Source organism: Pleurodeles waltl, chromosome 4_2 (genome assembly GCF_031143425.1).
Source record: "Pleurodeles waltl isolate 20211129_DDA chromosome 4_2, aPleWal1.hap1.20221129, whole genome shotgun sequence".
NCBI lineage: Eukaryota > Metazoa > Chordata > Amphibia > Caudata > Salamandridae > Pleurodeles > Pleurodeles waltl.
Window position 1 is genome coordinate 128,379,774 of NC_090443.1, and position 20,443 is coordinate 128,400,216.

Consider the following 20,443-nt stretch of genomic DNA (forward strand, 5'->3'; position numbering starts at 1 on the left):
ATAAGATATGTCAGTACGTTTTTATGAAAAGAGAGACTAAAATGAATGGGAGATTTCACCTTAAACAATGATGGACCATGGAAAGAATGTGAGGCCATGGACTGACCTTACGGTTCATTTTTTATGAATCTGTGCCATTCAAATTCAAATCAGCCAGAAAACATTCATGGTTTTCATTTTTACTTAGTTTTATATCGGAATACATTCTTTTTTGTGACCTATACGTTTACACTGTAAATACCTTCTGTCAAGTTAGATGAATGTTTGAGGCCACCGTATCTATGTGGGAAACCCTTCCCTCTGACGACTTTAAAATGCCAGTTTTTGCTATCTTATGTGGTGCTGCGGCAAATGTCATGGAAAAACCTAGTGTATCTAGGTTGTGAGGAAAGGCAGAAAGTGTTCTTTGTATTTAGGAAGCTTGATGCAGTTGTGAAATCTATCATTTCCCCATGGGCCTTTTCAGGTGTAGAGAGTTGGTGTTTGTACTGTAGACCTGACTGTCTCTTTTGTTCCCTAGGCATATGTCATTCGACCTCGAGTATCTGCCTGACGCTCAAAGCTGCTGCTTTCTAGAAGCTGTAGAGCAAAATGGCACACGCTCACCGTGAAACAGTAAGTCACACTACTTTTTGTTGTTGAATTTGATGTTCTGCATTGTAGGATTCTCACTAATAGTCATGAAAGTAAGATAGTCCTGCCTACATGCGGGGGCCCTGGAATATTATTTTTCTGAAGGTAGCCACCTCAGCGATGTACAGTCTGGTAATACCTCCATAAATCTGTGATATGCCAGTGTTAATTGCATTCTATCTGCAGCAAACCACAGCAGTCTAATTGTAATAATGAACCACATTGCAGCATTTAGTGTAGATTAGTGCAAAGCAATAAAAGCTACCTTAGATCCCTGCTTTGGCAGCTGAAACAAATGGAGGGAAAGATGACTTTCAGGTTAAAAGTGCACTAGTTACACACAATATCCACTGTTACTTTGAGGAAGCCCCACAGCCTCCTTTCCATTAGCCAGCAGGCACTCTCCTGGCACTTTGCATTACAAGCTCAGTCATTTTTTCCGGCTGATACTGACTCGATCTTGGGACATTTCAGGGTTAAAACCCCATGCTTTTTCTGAGATTGTTTCTTTAAAAAGGCATATTTATTTTCTTGGTGTCTACTTTTTATCATCATGATGAGTATTTTTCGTCAACGCTAACTTCATTTTCTGTGAAGTACCCCTTCCTTCAGGAAGAAAAAGGCAGCTTCTGACCCACATAGCCTATATGTGGTCTATCTCTTTAATTCAGGTTGTGTAAAAGAATGTCCTGTTCGTCAAAAAATGACAAGAGATCCTCAATGACAGGGGGATACATCTTAGATGGAAGCTGGAAGAGCTCAGAACTGCAGAGGAGAGGAGAAACACAGAAAAGAGACTGCTGTAGCATTATCCCATGAAAAAGACACCCACGGAGAGCGATCAAAGGAGATGAGACCGAAAGGGCATTATTACCATCATTCACTAGAGCATTGGTCGATAACGAGACCATCAGCACCAACATACTCACCATCAAAAGGGTCGACAGCAACTCCTTTGCATAAGTACCATCTTCAACCCTATTGGTTCCATTGCCAATAATGTAGACTCAGTTGATTGCAAGAACAACCCCATCAGTGTCAACTCTGGCAACTGAACAAGCCATGACTCCAACACTTACCAGACCAACTTTGATAGTCATGTCATAGATATGCATGTGCTGGTTGTATATGCCTGCCCTTTCATAACCCCAACACCTGTCGGGCTGTAGGTGAGGAATTCGAGGACACCAACTGCAACCCTCCCGGGCCTTGTTTGAAAGAATTACTAGAGACAGCTACTGTAGCTTTAAGGCCTGCAAAGAGGGCACACTAAGAGTTTCTTGTAGCTTGAATCCTGATGGTCCTGGTAAGACTGATTTTTTTAATTTTTTTGGCCAGGCAGCCCTGTAGGAATTTGCTTGCCAGATAGTGCTTTGGTGCAAGAACACTTTTGACTTTAAAACAGAGTCTCAGTGGGACTCCTGAGACTCTGGCTAGTAGTTGGGCTTAACCTGAATGCCACCTATAGTGAATGGGGAATAACCACTATCATTTACTACAGGAGAGTGGGAATCGGGGGCCTGCCTATAAAAAAAAACTAGAGCCCTGACTTGGAGGACTGTGTGTATTGTTTGTGAATGCCATAGTTTACTTTGTGATCTTACTTGCTTTTATGACAAAGGATTATTGATGTATTTCACTGAACAATTCTTTATTGTTCAAACAATGAGCCTGCTCTGTTTACCACTCCAGTGAGTGGTAGTGTAATAAATAATTTGTAAGATTGCAGAATAATTTCATTACACAAACGGGTTTTTAAAACTTATACAGAGCAGATAGACCATTCAGTTCAAACCTCCACCAGCCTTTATTCCACCAAAAAGGGCTCCTCAACATCAGCTACCCAAGGTCAAATTGAAGTTTCACATTGAACTTTCCTTAATACTCAAGTCACAAGCTTGAGGAACTGGTTCCTCCTTCACGACGAGGGAAAGGTAGCTTCAGGATATTTTTTGGTATCCCAAGAAAGGCCCCAAACAAGACTTTGGCCAATGTTGGATATCAGGCAGGCCAACAAATAAACTGTGTGAAGAAAAAATCTGACTTTTGGCACTGCATCAAATCTATCCCCATTCCAGTTGCAGTGAAACATAGAGAATATCTCTCATTTCTGATCGGCAAAACCCATTTCCAGTAAAAGGTTTTATCTTTTGGCCTCAAATCTGCCCCAAAACATTCTCTAAAGGCATGGCAATAGTGACAGCTTTACTTTGCAAGAAAAGGATCTTTGTCTACCCATACCTAGACAATTGGCTAATAAAGGCATGTACCACACTACAAGCCCAACAGGATTTCAGCTATGCTGTTGAATTATTAGACCACCTAGGACAGCAAGTAAACTTGTAAAAGTCAACATCATCTCCAGTGCACACTCTAACTTATCTAGGTGTATCTCACAAAACCATAAAAGGAAGAAGTGTTTCCGTCAGAGGTAAGAGTGTTTTCCATTTTTCAAAAATGTCTCCAGTGCATACCACAAATCAGACAGTAAGAAATGTATTCTCTTTTCTAGCTTCATGGCCTCTTGCGTTTTTCTGGTGCCCAATGCTCATCTATATATGAGACATCGCCAACAGTGTTTAAAAGACAAATGGTCACACGATTAATACATTTTTTTTAAGGCAGAATCCTATTGACTCGGCATGGCTCAGCAGTCAATGCATTTCAGAAAGGAATTCTGTTTCATCAACATTATCCAACTCAGACTATAGTGACTGATGTGTGTCTCTTTGGCTAGGGACCTCACTTGGGAGATCTTACAATCCAAGTTAAGTGGTATCTACAACAACGAGTCTATCACTTCAATGTTCTCTAATGAAAGGAGTCAGCCTTGCTGTCTGAGCTTTCCAACAGCTCTAATTTTCAACAGAGTTCTAGTTCAAACAGACAATACCACAACAATGTATGATTTGAACAGAGAAGAAGAAACCTAGTAGAGAACTCTGTTATTGGAAGCTCAAGCAATTCGGCATTGGCTGTTGGCACGAAATGTATCACTCCAAGCAGAACATTTACCAGGTCTCCCAAATCACCACGATGAGTGTTCAGATAACCACGAGTAGGAACTCAATGACCACATTTTGCAATTTATTTTCCTCGTTTTGGGGTTTTAAAGAAATATTTCTGCTTGCAAATGAACAAAATGCCCAATCTAGGGGTCTAGAGCGTGGGATCCACAGTCCACACGAAATGCCTTTTTGAGGAACTGTGCTTTTTGTAATTTGGTGTAAAATTGTACAGTAGTTTTAGAGATATTGAGGGTCAAACATGTGGATATCCAGGGATGCGGATCCTCTGTGGATCCAACTGTTCCAGTGTTATCTGATTGGCTGTCAACACTTCAACAAGGAAATGTTGGCAGCCATCTTATCCCTTAGCTCTGGTGCTGGGGTCTGAGAAGCACCCAGAGTGAACTAAAAGCATTTTTTTTTTTTTTTTTTAAATCTGCGGGATCTGCAAAAAAAAAAAAAAAACAATCAATTACTCCAGCTCTTGTTTTGATGAAACCCTAGGATGTGTCAGGTCCCGGGGACATTTAAGTTTTAAATGGGGGAGTCACCCAGCCCTCATTTCCCCCCACCGCCACCTCCCTGGGGAAAAGTGTTTAAATTCCCTCTCACAGGAGGTGGGAACTGGCTGGGACTCCTTGGGACTTCAGGCTGTCTCCAACAGTGTGACTGAGTGCCCTGGGAGGCACCCAGGTCACATGGCCGAGCCCTGTGGATGGATCCCACCCAAAAATTAAATATTTATGCTGGGCCCCGGGGGGACTGGGCAACCCCTATTCTCCCCCCTTCCCCCAAAAATGTTTTACATATTTAGGTGTGCTCTGTGAGGATGGGGTCCCCGGTTCCGAGATCGGCCTGGGAAGGAGGGGGTCACTAGCCTGTGCGCAGTGGTAATTACATTAACGTATTATAATGAAAATTACTTTACGTTAAAAAAAAAATGAAATTCACTGGAAAAAAAAACTACAAAACAAAGGTTACTGGGATGTTATAGTCAGGAAATAGAATTTAAAAAAAACCATGGAAATTCACTTAACCCAAGGTTACCAGGATGTTATACTTAGGCTCACATTTTACATGTACAAAACCATAGAAATTCACCTGTTATAGTTAGTTATTTCAAGTAACTATAGCTTGCGCGCTAAGGTAACTATAACTCGCTCTGTTGCCATCCACTGCTAATTACCCAGATATTACAGCAATCATGACTTCTTTTATAACATCACTGTAACATTTGTTGTAATATTATTCATAAAAAACTGGGCATGACGGGGTGCGGGTTACAGTTACCTTAGGGCGTGAAGTGAATTTTTGTGGTTTTGTACGTGTAAATGTGATCCTAACTATATGGAACTTTTTTTTTCATAAGAGGATGTGTATATATACATATATTTAGTGTTCTGGGGCCCTGCAAGTAGGCAGGACAAGTCTATATTCATAATTTCAGTGAGAATACCTACAATGCAGAAATAGGATTACAAGTAAGTAACATTTCTTTTATGTCCTAAAATGTTATGTTCTAAAGTCCTTAAAAGGTGTCTGTAGAAAGCAGGAAACGAGAAATCTTCAATTTTTGCCAAGAAAGGTAGTGTATCTTCCTACATTCCTTACAGAGAGTGCCATTTATGTCTTTAATAGCCTTTTCTTTATCTGCAAAAATTTGCACTTCTCTCATCTTAAATGCAGGTTCTACCCTTATTCTCAGTCTTGTCGGATTATTTAATGTGTTGTCTTTTGACTTTGCTTTTCTTTTTTTTCTTTTTTTTGTAGAGCAGTCTCCTGAGTGGCGAGATGTTTTCTGGCATGACCATGATTCATTCTGCGGCGAGCAGGAAGATGAGCATGCTGAATGCTCGTCTGAGCAACCATTCGGGGAGGCGAGATGGGAGCAACTTCCCCTTGAGTCTGAGTTGTGCACCACGGGTAGGAGAGGGTTTAGATTATGCATTCTCACTTTTCGTCTCTTGTCTTCCTGTTAGGGAAGGGGGGAGGTGGTGAATTTCAAGGTTTTATGGTAATTTTCCATGAAGGGCGGTGGGTGGGATTGGACAGACATTAGAAGCACAATTTCAATACGAATAAATGTAATTAATATTTGTGACGCATGTCCGTGCCAGGCATTCTGAAATAAAAAAAAATAGAATGCTTGGGCTGTGATAGGGGCTCAAAGTAGATTTAATTAACTACTGCAGACCGTCCAAAGTTATATATTGCTCCCAGCTACAACCTTTCGTTTTAGTATGTTTGTATTCCTTTTTTAAGCAGGTTTTATCGAAATTCAGAAATACATTTTTGAGTATCGGATCACTTTACAGTACTTCACATAACTAAATAAAGCAAGTGAATACGGTCACTATCATTCGGGGTGTAATAAAAACAGTACTGTGAATGATGAACCCTATTTTGTTTCAAAGTATGTGACTGTGACTCCCGCTATGCCTATCCTTAAGGGAGTATTCTTTCCAGAATGTAGATGGTAATTCTCACAGCTAACCTGCGCAGGTTAGTACTTAATGCAGTCATCGGTACCTCTCGTGTCTGAGAGCTGCCTCCGTTCCCATGAATGGAAGCATCTTTGACTACTTTGGTGAAGTACAGGGGAAAACTTGAATTCTCCATCAGCCACTTCGTTACCAAGAAATTCTTTTTTAGTTGCAAGAAGAGCTTGATGCCTTTGATAGACCCCTGCTAATCTGACTGCTGGTCGGGCCAGAAATATTTAAGACAGTTTTAAAGGTTATATGTAGACTTTGTTTTTTTTCTCCATGTAAATCTTGCTAGACTTCTCTGCCATTTGCAGTAAGTAGGTTCACTCAATCAGATTGGTTGACTTCATGCAATCTAGGGTAAGGGTGAGCTGAACTTGTACTCTTCTTTCCTGAGTTGTTCCACCAGAGTTGCCAGGGACGCTTCAGTGCCTCTGCCAGCAAGAGCAAATATTGAATACCACAAATATCTTATTACTTTGTGCAATTTCACTATTTGCAACACTTCTCTCGCTCAGTCTGTCATGTTTTTTTGCTACCATATTGAAGCAAAAATTAGTTGGTAGTTGGAGTAGGTTGAACCCAAAGGTCTAGTCATCTGATAAATGTCTTGAAGATGTCGAAGCAGGGTTGTAGGATATAGCTTCAACTAAATGTTTTTTTTGTTTTAGGTAAATGCTATGCAGTAAGCGACTTCTTCTCAGGAGGGCAATTCCAAATTTATGTTTGACTTACTGTGGCTTTCAGGTTCACATGTGAACCTTATGATGGACAAATATTTAAAACTATGGGATTAGGTCCATCTCCATTTGCCTATTTTGTCCATGAAAAGTTATTCATTTCACGGATTAACTTTTTATGCAGGGTGCAACAAATTCTATGTTGGATTATTCCAATAATTTTTTTGAATATAACTGCTAACTAGTCCTAAATACAGAACGCAAGCTAATCCCCAGTTCGGAAGAAGTGAGCATGTTTATAGTCTACTTAAACAAGGGCGCTGTAGAATATTTTATTTTCACTGCACTTGTTTCTGAAAACATAAAATCATAATGTAGAAGTGACACTAGACACTCATTGTTTTTGCTGTTTCTAGGTATCTAATGTCCACTTGGGGTCTTAGACAGGGAAAGTTGCTTACCTGAACCCTGTTTTTATACATGTATTTGAATGGTTTTATCTGTATTTTTATTGTCTGTTTTAATAGGGATTAAAAAATATATATTTATGTATTTTAATTATGCTCTATGATGGCATTTGGCAGAAATAGAGTTTTTGAATCTTTGAATCTTAAATTATAATGTATTTTTATAGTGGAGATGATTGAACGAATGAAAAACTTTAATTGACAATAGTAGCAGGTAACCAAAAGGTTTATTGTCCTTTGAGCTGAATTGCTTCGTTCTTTGTTTTCTGAGTTGATCTGAATAATCGAAAGGTGCTTTGGTTGGCATTTGTGGCTCTCAAGAGAACCAGGATATTAAAATCTCAAGCTGGCAGATGCTTTGGAAAGAAGGAAAGCCCCATTTCAGGACGAGGTTTCATTTAGAATGGCTAAAGAGCTAACTGACTGTTGAAAACAACAATACATGCAATAGTTAGATGTTGTTTTTGTATATTGCAAATTTTCTGACCGGGCACTAGCTGTGTTTAGTTGTGCAGTTTAGCTACTTTACATGGTCTGCTAGGTTCATCAGGGGCATTAGCTTTCCATCTTTTTGAATGGGGTGAGTTCTCCCCTCATAAGTAGATTCGGTCCCAAATAACACTCTCTCTTTGAAATGGATTGGACTGGCTGGATGAGCATTTAGTTTGTAAGCCACCACTACAATCAGTAAATATGCAAGCTGTCAGCACTGTCTAATTTCTCTCTCGAAAGTATCCCCTGCACAGGAGCATGGCGTAGAGGTAAAGGTGACCATGCTAATACACTCTTGTCCTCTCCCTTTAACCTTGTACTGGATGTTCACTAACTTGTAATCCGCAGTGTAGATGGATTTATCTATGGGGAGCTATTGTCGCGCAAGAAGGAGATGAAAGAGGAGAAAAACATATGTGGGAGGAATAGCGGTATGGAGTGAGAGAAAAGAGAGTAATATCGAAGCAGAGTCAAATGGAGTAAGATTCAAATGCTTAGCAGGAGAGGGTAGTGAGGAAAATATTCTAGAAAGAGTGAGGAGATTACTAAAGGGCGCGCAAGAAGGCCATTCTTATTAACCGAAAAGCGCAAGAACCAGAATATGGATGTGATTTTTCCCTAAAAAGACAATCTCAGTCGATTTACTGGATGCCACCTCTGGCTAAATACCAAGTACCGACTGGTCATTCTCTAAGATTACCACATCAGCCTCCATTTACAGGTTTTCTGCACACATTGATTTTTTTGGAAGCAGGCACTTGTGTTCATTATTAAAAAAAGGCACTGAAGGGCAGTATTTGAATTAACTTGCAAGCGGTATGAGAAGCTTTTACCGGGGGCTCTGCAGAAGTTGGCTCTAGGTGACAGAGGTTCTGGTGGCCTATATGTGAGATAGTGGCACTAGTAGTAAACTAAATAAGAAGCTTGCACTGGTGAACTGACATGTCCGTACATGAGAGCTTGAATTGGGTACTGCTGTTTCAAGAAAAATAGGCTTCTCAAATGCCAACAGCACAAACCTCTAAGAAAGATGACAACTATGATGTCATTTCTACTTTTCTTCATCGCTTTGATGGGAACCTAATTAGCTTGATTTATACTGCTTTAAAGCTGGTTTGAGAGCAAATGTTTTGGAAACTCAGTCACTCCTTTTGGATCATTGTCTTAACAAAAATGCGTGTCCTAAGTTATAATAATTTATCATACAGTTTAAGGGTTCTTAAAATATCTAAATAAAGTTTTTTTGAATGAACTTGTAAACTAAATCAGTCCTATTCAATTATTTATGAATTATTTATAAATAAAGTTGCTCTAAAAAAGGAATTTTAAAAGGTAGAGACTGGAACGGATCTCAAGTGCTTCACTGTTATCATGTAATAAGAGGCACTGCCACGCCAGTGGTTTTAGAAATGCTGAGGAGGAACCTGCAGATGAAATACCTGTAAGGACCCCTCCTGGACTTGTGGGGCCCAAGCGCACTCTGGAGGGGTTAAGCCACCCGAATATGAGGTTATGGCCTCATACAATTCTTGGAGTGGTGGTCGCTCTGACTCCTGGAAACTCAGGAATATTTTAGTTTCCCTGTAACCACAAGTGCACTAGACATATGATGCTAGAGACAATCTAAAAGAGATTTATAACCCCAGATTATTACCTTACAATATTCCCCAGGTGGTCAGAATGGATCCAGAAATGTTTGGTGAGCAGTATCCCGCTGCTCTAGTAGTTGGAGTCATTCAGCTGCACGTGGCATTGTCTGTGTCGTCCACGCTGGTAGGGACGTGTGCAATGCCTATAAAGGTGCACCTCAGCGCACTGATGTTCGTTCTTACATTCCTGCGTCGGTGAGCGCTGCTTCCAGTTGCTTTTTGTCAGATTTTTTTCAACCTTTTGTCGAACAATTTTTTTGAGGCGGTCTCCTGTTGTGTAGGCTGTCCACATGAAAGGCAGGTTTTAAACCATGTGATGCCGGTCATCTACAGTTGTCGGTGACTGTCCCGCATTTTGTTTCCCTCTGGTGTCTTGAGTGAGACCGTGATGCCAAGACATGCATGGTTTGCTGCACCACGCATCGCAAGGCGCTGAGGGAGCAGTACCTCAGGCTCCTTGCCTCCCTACGTCAAACAACTCTGTGACGATTCAGTTACCAGTCACGAGGAAGGTTCAGAGATTGTTTGCAAAGTCACAACCAGCAATTGCCGTTGGGGAAGTCTGGTAAATCACACCAGAAAAAGTTGTTGTCAAAGAGGTATTCAACTTTGCTGTGCAAGTCTTCAGATAAGTTGTGGGGCCATTGGCACTCAAGGCTTAGCTCTGTGGTGGAGACTGCACTTGTTTGTCTCTGGCCTTACTCCATTTCTTGGAGCTGGAGGGACCCTCAACCAACTAAAAAAAATTATGAAGCCATACACCTCATCTTTGGGTGGCCAAACCCTATAGAGCACCCTTGGGCCCCACTTATCCGTGAGGAGCCCCTAGTAGTCTTCTGTCAGCGTTTGGCACCATTCAGGCCCAGGGTATCCATTGATGGATCCGGAGCAGTACCGGTTAAGCGTCCTCGATCTTCCCCAATGCCCGTCCCATTGCCAGCGTCCCTGGCGCAACTGACACCCAGCGGTGACCATGATCATTGCGGACTCTGATACGGAAGCTGGGTGGGCGTTGTCCGATGCCAACGCCTACTAGGGGCAGACTCCCCATATCGGAGCCAGCATCTTATTACTATGACACACCTTTATTGTGTGATGGGGAAGCCTCCCTAGACACTGGCCTAATCTCTCCTCCTGTGGCTGTGCCGGAGGGTGCTTCATTTTCTAGGTGTTGCGGAGGGTTGCTGAGATCCTGGAACTCTGAGCCAGTCAAGACAAAAGTATTAATGGAGGTGCTTCAGCCGGAAGTTGCCCCCACAGAACCATTACTTCCATTTAATGAAGCACTTGCAGAAAGCCTTTTTGGAGCCAGCACCAGCCTTGCACAGAAGCTCCTGTGCGTAGGGTGATTGCCCGCTCCTATCACCCTGCCCCAGGGAACCCCATTTTTCTTACACAGCACCCTAGAGAGCTTTGTGGTCCAGGCCTTCATGTCCAAAATTAACCCCAGTGTATTCCCTACCATCCAACTGGATAGGGACTTCAAAAGTTTTTATATTTTTGAAAACAGTATGCCAGCCTGGCACTGCTTTCGATGAACACTCCATGCTTCTTGGGCTGATACTCCCACACGATCTGGGAGTTGGTTGCTCATGTACTGGCTATGGTCTTAGAGGGTGCCCGAGCCATTATTTTTCAGGCAATTGCTGGTGAGATAGATGTAGCCAAATTCACCCTGAGATGTCAGCTGACACACCTGACTCTGGAAATAGCAGTTTCCACTTTATTGGCCCTTATGCTCCATGCCTGGCTGAGAACCACTAGCTTTTCTGGGGCTGTCCAAGCTTCGCTAATGAACATACCCTTTGCTAACTTCAGTCTGTTCGGTGAGAAGGCACACCTTGCGTGCTTCAAGGGCAGTAGGGGTCCGGCCAGGTCCTTGGGACTTTCAATGCCCCTCACCAACCCCACTCCGCTCCCCATTGAAGGGATTTCCAATGCTTCTCTACACCAACATCCACCACACGCTCCCCATTGAAGGGATTTCCAATGCTTCTCTACACCAACATCCACCACAGCCAAAAACGTTTGCAGTCCTTTTGTGGCCAAGCACATTGTTCCTATAACCATGTGGGACAGACAGTCATAAGTCGGGCCAGCCTCCCCATACCCGGCAGCCAAGCCTCGAAATCCTTCTGGTTTTCCCTCCATCTGGGGGCAGGTTACGCCATCACCTGCACCCCTGGAGGTCACTAACATCTGACGTTTGGGCTTTGCAGCTCTTCCAAAGGGGCTACCCCTTCCCTTTGTGACCACCCTCCTCCCAAGCTACCATACTACCGCAAGTTGACGGAGGACCGCCTATCCTTTCTCTGTCAGGAATTGTTAGCTCTCTTGGACAAGTGAGCTATACAGAGGATCCCTACATCAGAAGTAAGTCGTGGTTACTATTCCCAGTAATTTCTGATGCCCAAGAAGGACAGAGGCCTTCGTCCTATCCTACACTTGTGCCTTCTCAACCTCTTCATGAAAACAGAGAAATTCAGGATGCTCATACTCTCATAAATCATGCCTGCCCTAGACTCTGGAGACTGGTTGGTAGTGTTGGTCTTGCAGGATGTCTATTTCCACATCTGCGTGCTGCTTGCCAACAGACGTTCCCTGCGACTCATGGTGGACCAAGAGCACTTTCAGTTTGCTCTGCTCCCTTTGGACCTTTCCAGCGCTCCTCTGAGTGTCCACAAAAGTGATGGTGGTGGTTGCAGCTCATCTGCGGAGGTTAGGAGTTCCGGTGTTTCCCTACCTTGACGACTTGCTGTTGAAGACTGACTCACCCCAGCCAGTTGTCTTCCAGCTCCAGACTAAGGTAAAACATCTGTACTTGCCCGTTTTGACTGTCAACGTGCCAAAGTCACATCTTCCTCCCTCTCAGACGCTCCCTTTCACATGAGCCGTTTTAGACAAAGTGTGGTTCGGAGTTATCTCCTTGAGCGGCAAGTTTAGGATATTCAGCCTATGATACTCCATGTTTCAGCCTCTAGCCAGGATTTCATTGAGAATGATCCTGAAGTTGTAGGGCCTCATGGCCTCCTGCATCTTGCATGTAACACATGCTGCTGGTATATGCAGGCTTTGCAGTGGGCGCAGCATCAGGGGAATCTACCTGACATAGGCCATATCACGGAGGGAACTGCAAAGGATTTGCAGTGGTGACTAACAAACTACGATTGGGTCAGTGGCAGACCCCTTTCCCTTCCCCGAACCAGAGTGGACTATAGCAACAGATTTGTCACTCCTGGGCTGAGGCAGCAATCTGGGAGAGCTGGATATCAGAGGACTCTGGTCTCCAGTAGAATCCAGGTTTCACACCAATCTACTGTAGCCTCAGGCGATCAAATTGATATTGAAAGCCTTCCTTTCTTCAAGCAGGGGAAGGCTAGTACAGGTGTTCATGGACAACACCACTGCCTTGTGGTACGGCAACAAGAATGGTGAAGTGGAGTCTAGGCCCATTATCAAGAGGCTTTGTGTCTCTGGACATGTTAGAACACCAGGGCGTTTCCCTAGTGGTTCACCTCCTGGCAGACTCTCTGAACATCAGAGTAGACAAACTCAGCCTTCTGTGCCTAGCCGATTGTGAATGGCGTCTCCACCCAGAGGTGATGCAAGGTCTCTTTCAAGAGTGTGGAGCACTTTGGTTAGATTTGTTCCTGCTGCTGAAAACATGTAATGTCAGCAGTTGTGTGCGTTGGATCTTCCAAGGAGAGGCTTTACCTCTCGAGTAGAGCCCCTGGCTTCTGTAGCCTTTCCCCCAATATCACTCCTGCCCTGAGGTCTCAAGAAGCAAAAAACAACAAGTGATGGACGGAATGCTGAACATTGTCAAACATTCACGCCCAGTACAGTGATCTGGGCCTAAATCCATCGTTTTTTTGCTGCCCATGCCATTCCAGTTTGGACACAGCCATATCCAAATCAGTCTTGACCCTGTTCCCCATGGGAACAGTCCAGCCCGAACTGCTAGGCCAGGTCTTCCCTGGACTGGAAACAAGCATCCTGAGACCGGTTTCGGGGTTTCACCCCTCATCAGCCAGGCTAGCTTGAATCCAGTGGCATGGGAAGAACGGGACCCACGTCTGGGCATACCCTTCCCACTTAGGGCGACAAAGCAAAAAACAACAAGTGATGGACGGAATGCTGAACATTGTCAAACATTCACCCCCAGTACAGTGATCTGGGCCTAAATCCATCGTTTTTTTTCTTCCCATGCCATTCCAGTTTGGACCCAGCCATATGCAAATCAGTCTTGACCCTGTTCCCCATGGGAACAGTCCAGCCCGAACTGCTAGGCCAGGTTTTCCCTGAGACCGGTTTCGGGGTTTCACCCCTCATCAGCCAGGCTAGCTTGAATCCAGTGGCATGGGAAGCACAGGACCCACGTCTGGGCATACCCTTCCCACTTAGGGCGACAAAGCAAAAAACAACAAGTGATGGACGGAATGCTGAACATTGTCAAACATTCACCCCCAGTACAGTGATCTGGGCCTAAATCCATTGTTTTTTTGCTGCCCATGCCATTCCAGTTTGGACCCAGCCATATGCAAATCAGTCTTGACCCTGTTCCCCATGGGAACAGTCCAGCCCGAACTGCTAGGCCAGGTCTTCCCTGGACTGGAAACAAGCATCCTGAGACCGGTTTCGGGGTTTCACCCCTCATCAGCCAGGCTAGCTTGAGTCCAGTGGCATGGGAAGCACGGGACCCACATTTGGGCATACCCTTCCCACTTAGGGCGACAAAGCAAAAAACAACAAGTGATGGACGGAATGCTGAACATTGTCAAACATTCACCCCCAGTACAGTGATCTGGGCCTAAATCCATTGTTTTTTTGCTGCCCATGCCATTCCAGTTTGGACCCAGCCATATGCAAATCAGTCTTGACCCTGTTCCCCATGGGAACAGTCCAGCCCGAACTGCTAGGCCAGGTCTTCCCTGGACTGGAAACAAGCATCCTGAGACCGGTTTCGGGGTTTCACCCCTCATCAGCCAGGCTAGCTTGAATCCAGTGGCATGGGAAGCACGGGACCCACGTCTGGGCATACCCTTCCCACTTAGGGCGACAAAGCAAAAAACAACAAGTGATGGACGGAATGCTGAACATTGTCAAACATTCACCCCCAGTACAGTGATCTGGGCCTAAATCCATTGTTTTTTTGCTGCCCATGCCATTCCAGTTTGGACCCAGCCATATGCAAATCAGTCTTGACCCTGTTCCCCATGGGAACAGTCCAGCCCGAACTGCTAGGCCAGGTCTTCCCTGGACTGGAAACAAGCATCCTGAGACCGGTTTCGGGGTTTCACCCCTCATCAGCCAGGCTAGCTTGAATCCAGTGGCATGGGAAGCACGGGACCCACGTCTGGGCATACCCTTCCCACTTAGGGCGACAAAGCAAAAAACAACAAGTGATGGACGGAATGCTGAACATTGTCAAACATTCACCCCCAGTACAGTGATCTGGGCCTAAATCCATTGTTTTTTTGCTGCCCATGCCATTCCAGTTTGGACCCAGCCATATGCAAATCAGTCTTGACCCTGTTCCCCATGGGAACAGTCCAGCCCGAACTGCTAGGCCAGGTCTTCCCTGGACTGGAAACAAGCATCCTGAGACCGGTTTCGGGGTTTCAAGAAGATCAAGAATAACAGAGCCTAAGTTGCTCTTGTGGCTCTGTATTGGGCATGGAGAGTCTAGTATCCAGAGCTGTTGGGCATGAACATTGGTACTCCGATCAGGTCATCTCTTCGGGAGGATCTTCTGTTTCAGCAACTGGGCAGGGTCCTGCACCCAGACCTGATAACACTTTGTCTTCATGCATGGGCGTTGAGCAGGGACGGTTGACAATTTTTTAACTTTTGTGTGAAGTCTGCAGTGTTAACCTGGCAGCCAGGCATCTCTCCACCAAAAAGGTATAGGACTGCTGTTGGAGTAAGTTCATAGCATGATGTGCAAATGAGCGTGTGGATCCTCTAGCAGCACCCCTTTCCCATGTTCTCTTGTTTATTCTTTCCATGGTCCAGCAGGGTTCTGTTCTGGGCATGTTAAAAGGTTACCTTTCTGCCAATTCTGCAGTTGCCAGATCAGCCTTCTCTTTTCAAATCCTCTGTTGTACATAAGTTCCTAAAAGGTCTCTTGCACATGTTCCCACCAATGCCTTTTATGACGTCTTTTATTATAACTCAGGGGACCTAAATCTTGTTCTTACATTTCTGATTTGTGCTCCCTACGAGGTGCTCCACAGCTGCCTACTCAGACTGTTGACCATCAAAACAGCCTTCCTAGTGGCATAAAATCTGCCTGGAGGGTCAAAGTTCTACAGATTCTGTCTGCATATCCTCCCAGGCCTTGAAAAATCATAAAAATGTTACTAGTCCTGCAGGTCTAGTAATTTGAATAATCTATTCGACCATAACTGTAATGTAATTGTCCCGTAAATGGGTCTCAATTGTGTGACCCTAGGCAAATATTTTACTTTACAGAGTCGCCTTTTTCTTTTTTTCTCATATGAGTGTAACTTAAAAAATGTGAATTCAGCATTTCTACTATACAAAAAACATCTTTGATTAAATGGACTAAACATTTATTTCGTGTATAAAAACCTCTAGACACCAGGGAGAGAGAGATAGATATATATATATTTTCTTTTTAATTTGCTTTTTTTTTATGTATGAGGAGCGACCCCTTAGGCAAGGATCGTCCCCCTGGGTGGCAAATTTATTTTAGGGAAACCGCTAGGTGCCGTGGATTATTTTTTTGCGCCTATTTCACTCAGGGGAAGTGAACCTTTGGGCAAGGGTTGCTTCCCAGGGAAGGGGTCAAATTTATTTTAGGCCATTTTTGCTCCCCTTGGGGACAGATCGGCCTATTTCTATTAGGCCGAACCTCCCCCGAGGGGGCAGAAACCACTTAGGCACCAGGGTGTGTGTGTTTGTGTATGTGTGTGTATTTTGTTTGGGGGGGGAAGCCCCTAGGGCAAGGGTCGCTCTCCATGGGGACATATTACTGGTGGCCATATATGCCCCCCTTGGGGGCAGATCGGCCAATTTCTGGAAGGCCCATCTGCCCCTAAGGGGAGCAGAAAGCCCACCAGAGACCAGGGAAAATTTGTTTTCCAAAATAAGAGGGTGGGGTTGTGGCCATACCCCCACCCAGAGTAAATGGGACCAAAGTTGTTCTGCCCACCAGTGGGCAGATGGGGCAATTACCCCCGATCTATACCCTGGGAGGGGGGTGGGGCAGAAACTCTACTAGATTCCTGGGAATTAAAAAAAAAAAAAACTGGGTTGGTGACTACCAAACCAGTATGGGCCTGATTATGCCACCACCCCAACTGAAGGTGGTAAAAGTCTTTCAGCTCCCCTTCCCCCCCCCCCCCCCCCCCCCCCCCCCAACACTAAAATATTTTATCCCACGGCAAGCAAGAGGTCATTTCATTATTTTGGGTTTTGGTTTTACATTTGGGCCATGAGAGCTGGGCAAACTCTCAAAATCATCCCACTTGGAATGGTGAGGGCTGCACTTTTTGGACTTTAGGACGCTGCCATGTAGAAAAATTCCACAAGACCTAGACACATCTGAAAAATAAACATCAGGGTGATTCCAAGGTGGTGTGCTTCACATGCACCCACACCATCCTCCAACTTTGCTGGAAATCACATATTTTCCCACTTTTTTGTGATGGAACCTTCTGGAATCTGCAGGAATCCACAAAATTCCTACCACTCAGCATTGTCTCATCTGTACCGATAAAAATTCTGCTGCGCTTGACAGTCTAAAAATCTTTTTTTTCCAAACTGCCCTTTTGGGCCCGCTTTGGTTTCTGGGTAAGAAAACATTGGGGGATCCACGCAAGCCACACCTCCCTGGACTCCCTTGGGTGTCTAGTTTTCAGAAATGTCTCGGTTTGGTAGGTTTCCCTAGATGGCTGCTGAGCCCAGGACCAAAAACGCAGGTGCCAAAACAGATAGTTTTGTATGTGATCATTTTGATGTGTCCACGTTGTGTTTTGGGGCATTTCCTTTCAAGGGCACTAGGCCTACCACAGTGAGGTACCATTTTTATCGGGAGAATTGGGGGGAATGCTGGGTGAAATTTGTGGCTCCTCTCAAATTCCATACCTCGCTGTCACCGAAATGTGAGGAGAAAGTTTTTTTTTTGGCCAAATTTTGAGGTCTGCAAAGGATTCTGGATAACAGAACCTGGCGAGAGCCCCATAAGTCACCCCATCTTGGATTCCACTAGGTGTCTAGTTTAAAAAAAAAAAATGCGCAGGTTTGATAGTTTTCCATATGTTCTGGCTGAGCTAGAGGCCAAAATCTGCAACTAGGCACTTTGCAGAAAACACGTTAGATTTCAATGTAAAAATGTGATGTGTCCATGTTGCGTTTCCTGTTGCGAGCATTAGGCCTACCCACGCAAGTGAGGTACCATTTTTATCGGGAGTCTTGGGGGAACACAGAATAGCAAAACAAGTGTTATTGCCCCTTGTCTTTCTCTACATTTTTTCCTTCCAAATGTAAGACAGTGTGTGCCCTGTAATTCACATGCTAGTATGGGCACCCGGAATTCAGAGATGTGCAAATAACCACTGCTTCTCAACACCTTATCTTGTGCCCATTTTGGAAATACAAAGGTTTTCTCTCTTTATATTTCAGCAAATTAATTGCTGTATACCCGGTATAGAATGAAAAGCCATTGCAAGGTGCAGCTCCTTTATTGGCTCTGGCTACCTAGGGTTCTTGATGAACCTACAAGCCCTATATGTCCCCGCAACCAGAAGAGTCCAGCAGACGTAACAGTATATTGCTTTAAAAAAATCTGACATCGCAGGAAAAAGTTAGAGTAAAACATGGAGAAAAACGGCAGTTTTTTCACCTCAATTTCAATATTTTTTAATTTCAGCTGTTATTTTCTGTAGGAAACACTTGTACGATCTACACCAATTACCCCTCGCTGAATTCAGAATTTTGTCTACGTTTCAGAAATGTTTAGCTTTATGGGATCTAGCAATGGTTTCTCACCCATTTCGGTCACTAACTGGAAGGAGGCTAAAAGCACAAAAAATTGTAAAAATGGGGTATGTCCCAGTAAAATGACAAAATTGTGTTGACAAATCTTGTTTTCTGATTAAAGTCTGCCTGTTCCTGAAATCTGGGAAGATGGCGATTTTAGCACCGCAAATCCTTTGTTGATTCCATTTTCAGGGAAAAAAAACCACAAGCCTTCTGCAGCCCTTTTTTCCCATTTAAAAAACAAAACAAAAAAAACAATTGGTGCTGTATTTTGGCTAATTTCTTGGTCTCCTCCAGGGGAATCCACAAACTCTGGGCACCCCTAGAATCCCTAGGATGTTGGAAAAAAAGGACGCAAGTTTGGCGTGGGTAGCTTATGTGGACAAAAAGTTATGGGACCCTAATCGCGAACTGCCCCAAATGGCCAAAAAGACTCCGCACAGGAGGAGAAAATGGTTGCCACCAAAGGGGTTTAAACACTCATTTTTAATACATTTATTACCTAAGCATGTTGTGGTCGCATACTGCCATTTACAAGAAGAAAATTTCCATAAAATGTCCAAAAACCTTCCCACTAACTTGCAGCTGTACTGATAAAAGTATGTAATGTATTAACAAATCTGTGAAAAAACGGTTTCAGAAAACATTTTTTATTTGCACATCACCAAGTAAAGTGTTCTGATTGGTTTTCATCCTATTAAAATAATTTTTATATCACGCAGAAGTATAAACAATGGACTTTCACAAATTCTGAAATAAATATTGAAATGTTTGTACAGTTGATGAACAATATAAATGTGTGTTAGGAAAAAAACTGTCAAAATCCTGGAACTCTGCAGGCCGAAGGAAAATTAATTGTAAGACAAACTGACTTTGGATCTCTGTTTCTGAACACAGAACAAATATGACAAGAATAAGATTTAACAGTCTCCTTCAATTTCTGACTTAACAGAACAGCCGTTCTTTGTCAACTCACAGAAGGGTCGAGTAGGTCCTAAAAATAGCTCAGCCTGATAAAATAGTAGAGTAGAAGTTTATAGGCCTGACTCCATGCCTTACTTTCTACTCTGACAAACTGGTTCTTCCACCTAGGGCAGGGTTCTGCAAAGTCAGTCCTGGAGAGCTGGGTCCATGCCAGATTTCTAGCATATCCACATTTAGAAAAATGATGATTTCTGAAACATCTTTTGGATATGCTAAAAATCTGGCATGGACCCGGCTCTCCAGGACCGACTTTGCAGAACCCTGACCTAGGGCATCTTTATTTTTGGAAGTGGCTACCACATTCCATGTAGGCCAATAAATCACTGACTACCTTTTATGCTTCGCCTCACCCCTTTAAAGAAGAGGAGCAATTCCTTAGACTGTTTCCGAAAAGAGTTCTGGGTGGACGATAAACTCTTCGTTGGGTAAGTCAGAGCCAAGAAAGTAAAGACTGTGTAGAATCGGGCCATTTCAAGATGGATAGGGCTCTGCGTCAAGATCTGCTACGCAAATGCCAAAAAGCAACCCCCAGAGAGTTTGCATGCTCCTTCTACCGGAGCCAAAATTGCACCCACTGCAGTAGCTTGCAGAGTTCCTGCCCTAGGATATCTGCAGATAGTCTGGATGCTGGGTTTCAGGTAGCTGGAGCCTATTCGGTCCTTGAGACTCTGAACAGGATTCTTTGGAGTCACTCTGGTGATCCTGGGTGAAAAATGCAGGCCCAGTCATTTTCTCTCATGGAGAAGGACAGCAGAGTAGCAGTCATTCTTACAGTTGAGAAGTAGAACAGAAGCAGAACAGTCCTGAGTCTTACACTGGTCCAGATAAGTACTGAAGAGTTGGGTCTCAGGGTCCAGTACTTATGCTTGGTGTCAGCCTTGACATAGGAGATGGTTCTAGAGGTTTCCACCCCCAGATGTTTGGAATAACCTGCCTCCCTGCACTGGCCCGAACTTGCCTGGCGGCACAAAAGGCTAGTGGAAAACCCTTTGTGATTGTGTTGGGGCAGAGCCTTTGTAATTTGCAAATATGGAAGGT

General features: G+C 43.9%; 1 protein-coding gene across 3 annotated transcripts in view; it reads left to right on the plus strand.

The window, feature by feature from the left end:
• The window catches only part of ZNF740 (zinc finger protein 740), a 276,391-nt gene that overhangs the window by 59,763 nt on the left and 196,185 nt on the right, over positions 1-20,443 (plus strand). For all 3 annotated transcript variants that reach the window (XM_069230942.1, XM_069230941.1, XM_069230943.1), the window contains exons 2-3: positions 521-615; positions 5,412-5,564. In XM_069230942.1, the coding sequence (XP_069087043.1) occupies positions 592-615; positions 5,412-5,564 (177 nt within the window). In that variant the 5' untranslated portion in view covers positions 521-591. The remainder of the gene's footprint in view (positions 1-520; positions 616-5,411; positions 5,565-20,443) is intronic.